At 47.4% G+C, this 3664-nt stretch overlaps 1 protein-coding gene across 2 annotated transcripts in view; it reads right to left on the bottom strand.

Moving 5' to 3' along the window:
* Nucleotides 1–3664, bottom strand: part of LOC123520365 (dynein axonemal heavy chain 6-like) — an 11746-nt gene continuing 8082 nt past the window's right edge. Inside the window, exons 19-26 of one of the 2 annotated variants that reach the window (XR_006679242.1) lie at nucleotides 3406–3585; nucleotides 2971–3207; nucleotides 2143–2250; nucleotides 1655–1756; nucleotides 1187–1269; nucleotides 837–1052; nucleotides 382–468; nucleotides 1–13 (exon numbers count right to left, since the gene is read on the bottom strand). Coding sequence is in view for 1 of the 2 variants with exons in the window: in XM_045282613.1 (XP_045138548.1) it covers nucleotides 839–1052; nucleotides 1187–1269; nucleotides 1655–1756; nucleotides 2143–2250; nucleotides 2971–3207; nucleotides 3406–3585 (924 nt within the window). In the remaining variant the exon portion in view is untranslated. Of the gene's footprint in view, nucleotides 14–373; nucleotides 469–836; nucleotides 1053–1186; nucleotides 1270–1654; nucleotides 1757–2142; nucleotides 2251–2970; nucleotides 3208–3405; nucleotides 3586–3664 lie in introns of those variants that run through there. The other variant, XM_045282613.1, reaches the window with a different exon arrangement.

Genomic DNA, 3664 nt, shown 5'->3' with positions numbered 1-3664 from the left:
GGGAATCAGCACCCTGGAACACACACACACACACACACACACACACACACACACACACACACATACACACATGAAAAAAGTTATCATATTTCTGCGCGCGAAAGATAAAGTTGACATAAGCAAGTTGCACATCATCTTCCTGATACGAAAGAAATAAGAAGAGACCAGAGAGAGAGAGAGAGAGAGAGAGAGAGAGAGAGAGAGAGAGAGAGAGAGAGAGAGAGAGAGAGAGAGAGAGAGAGAGAGAGAGAGAGAGAGAGAGAGAGAGAGAGAGAGAGAGAGTGTGTGTGTGTGTGTGTGTGTGTGTGTGTGTGTGTGTGTGTGTGTGTGTGTGTGTGTGTGTGTGTGTGTGTGTGTGTGTGTGTGTGTGTTTCCCCGCACCTGCACGAGGACCCAGCCCCCCTGCTGCACGACGGTCTCCAGCAGTGCGGCGAGGGGCGGCCTCCCCACCTCGCCACCAGCCTCCTCCTGCGCGGGACAAACAGAAACAGATGCATTAAAGACTTCCTTCCTCCACCTGTCTTGATTCTTTCTTCCTCTCCTCGTGACACCATTACGTCTCCCTCCTCTACCTTGGTATTATAAATAGTAATCAAGGTATATTTCTCTCTCTCTCTCTCTCTCTCTCTCTCTCTCTCTCTCTCTCTCTCTGTAGCGATTTTTGTTATTCGTTACAAAGTTTCGCATCTCAAGATAGATAGCTACATAAATAAATACAACAATAAATTAAAATAAAACAAATATTATACACCTGTTATAGTTTCGGTATGATTTTTGGAAAGACAAGGACTAAAAAGCAATGAGCGTAGAAGGCCACGTGTTCACCCTCGCCACACCTTCACTGTTGTCCCGGGGCAAGAAGGGGACGCAGGGGACACGGGGCACACAAGGACCAACGGTCAGTGGTCACCTTGGTACGCGTGGGCGCCGTGATGACCCGCGTGATGCCGCCCAGTCCGCGGGCTTGTGCCACGCCCAAGACCTCCTCGCCTACGTCTCGCCCGTAGTCTGTCCATACCAGTACTGGCTGCTTGCGTTCCTCCTGTCCCAGCCTGAACCACGGCCAGTGACAACACAGTATTATGTCGTGACAATTACAAACTACATCTTTAAGTATCTTTTTTATTTATTTATTTATTCTTTTTTTTTTACTTTGAAAATGGTAAATATCTTTTGGGAGACTCACATCCTGACGAGGGAAAGATCCGGCTTCAGAAGTGAGGAATCACTAAGCGTTGAATTTACCACCTCACGCGCCCCGGCCACCAACTGCACAGCCACCATCACCGCCGCCACCACCGCCACCGCCACCGCCATCGCAGCCACCACGGTAAAAGGGTCAAGAGGAACATACACACAGTTGGTGAAACTTCCCAAGTGGTGTATACTTTCTAACAGATACTTGGATAGCAAGATGTCAAACAAGGCTAAGTTAAGGTCGTCTGAGCCAGACTGTTTGGCATGCCACTGCTGCTGCTGCTGCCGCTACCAAGTTGCATCTTAGCTGCGTCCACTTCATCCAAGGCCATCCACTTCTATCCCTGTAACCTTCATTTACTTTACTCGACTCATTCTAAAAGCGACAAAAGATTTTGACAATGAAATGGAAGCTCTCACGCACACCCTTCCTCCCCTCACGCCAATATTCACTCACCAAACGGGGTTTGGATATCCGCAGCAGCATCAAGGCGTGGAAGTCTGAGATCCTTCCTCGCGGCGCCTCAGCAATTCCGCGACTCCCGCTCAGACCCACGTCCTGTAGGTCACATCTGATTATTGTATGTGCCTCTGCTCGCATGCAACGGCGGCCTTTCTCCCTCTGCCTCCGATAAGTCACTAACCAACAAGCACATGGTCGAATTAAATTTTCAAGATTTTCAAAGCTATTTTTAGGTTTGATTCTACAAAAGAGATAATCTGCCTAATTTCAAATTACATTTTCTTTCTTATAGAACTTATTCCTAAATTATTATTTGTGCCACCAATAGAATACATAAATGTGACTGTTTTGAGTAATGTGTGCTTTATGAAGACAACACCGCAGGTGCCCACCCTGGTGACATGGCTTTTGTCACCACAAACCAAGAGATACCAGCGTTACAAAACACTCCTGCAGTCGACTGCGCAGAAGGAAGGTCCTACCGTGACCAGGTCGTGAAGGATGAGGTGCAGACGGACTCCTCGCAGCAGGTCACTGGCTATGGGGTCGAACTCGCCTTCCTGTGCCACCACGGCCTTCAGCAGGGCTGCCTGCCCAGTGTTACCACCAGGGGATTTATTAGCAAAGAACAAAATGTGGCAGAGGAACAACATGGGACGGACAGGAAAAAAAGTAAATAACGAGAACTTTACAAGTGGTTCTACCAATGTTTTTAGTTTAAAAGAAGATAAAGAAGAAAGCAAGTAAAGGAGTCAATGGCATACTTTAGGCTGCGTGAAGCACTGGTCTTTAGTTAGCAATTATACATTCATATCAGATCACATCTACAGCAGCACAGGCACTGGTTAGCTAGGCTATAGAAATAAGTTTTGTTAGGCATTACTACAATACAAAACTAATGATTGAAAAGCAATTACTGAGTAAAATATTCACAAATTCAAATCATGTAAATTCCAGCAAATTTAAATAAGGTTGCAAGGGTGTGAATCAATGTCCTTCGAGCGACGACAGATTAAGGGATTTCTGGAAATTGATGGAGAGAATAGTAGAAAGGCAAGATAAATATTGAGACATATTTCGCACACCTTTACAACTTCATCAAGACTAACTACCGTCAGGGAGCAAACAGCATTCCTCTCGGTTTTTATTTTTTTTTAGGGAAGCCTTTACGAAATATTTTTGTCGACCTTCTCAGCATTACGAGCCAAATGTTTAAGAATGACACTGAAGCAAATCACATGACCACAGCAGGACAAGACACGCCACCACGGCACGGCCAACACTCACGCCAGACCACCCTCCACACTAACCTCGTCGTAACAGTTGGGATCGAGCACGGCAGCCCAAGTAGCTCGCCTGAGGGTGCCCTGCTCAGCGGCGATGGCAGCGCAGAGAGAGGTGGTGAAGGCAAGGCGGTGGGTGGGGCGGAGGGCGCGGCTTACATGCGTCACCACCATCTGAGTCACACTCTTCACCAGGGAGTCGATTCGCTGGTCAAAGCTCAACGCCTCAGTTCTATCCCCGCTAGTGATGCACACGGAGAACAGCTGAGGAGAGGAAGGGGTGTGAAGGATGTGAAGGGTGTATGGAGGGGAAAGGTGGTGAGGGGCTGTAAAGCAGGAGTAGACAATAATGAGTAACATGACAGACACATCCGTTGTCGTGGAACGACAAAAGAAGCAACAATAAATTTTGATAGTTGCGACACGGGGATTTGCTGCAGCAAACACAGTGGAGTGACTCACGTAGAGGAAGTGTTGGAGAGAAAAGACGTAGTTGGGGTTGAGACTTCTGAGGGCGGTGCTGGCGGAGAAGAGAAGCCTGGCTCTGGTGGCCACTGGCCGATATTTGTCCCGTACGTTGCCAATCTTCTGCAGGGTTCGCCGACTCTCCGCCAGCCGAGTCCGGAACTCTGCTGACGTAGACTGAACCAATAATTAACGTTAAAGAAATATATAAAATGTTTTCATTTTCAAGTTTGTTTTATTTTTGTAAAGCAGTGAG

The sequence above is a fragment of the Portunus trituberculatus genome, chromosome 46, assembly GCF_017591435.1.
Source record: "Portunus trituberculatus isolate SZX2019 chromosome 46, ASM1759143v1, whole genome shotgun sequence".
Taxonomy (NCBI): Eukaryota; Metazoa; Arthropoda; class Malacostraca; order Decapoda; family Portunidae; genus Portunus; species Portunus trituberculatus.
The sequence above is the reverse complement of the archived record's forward strand: the minus strand, read 5'-3'. Positions and strand labels throughout refer to the sequence as shown.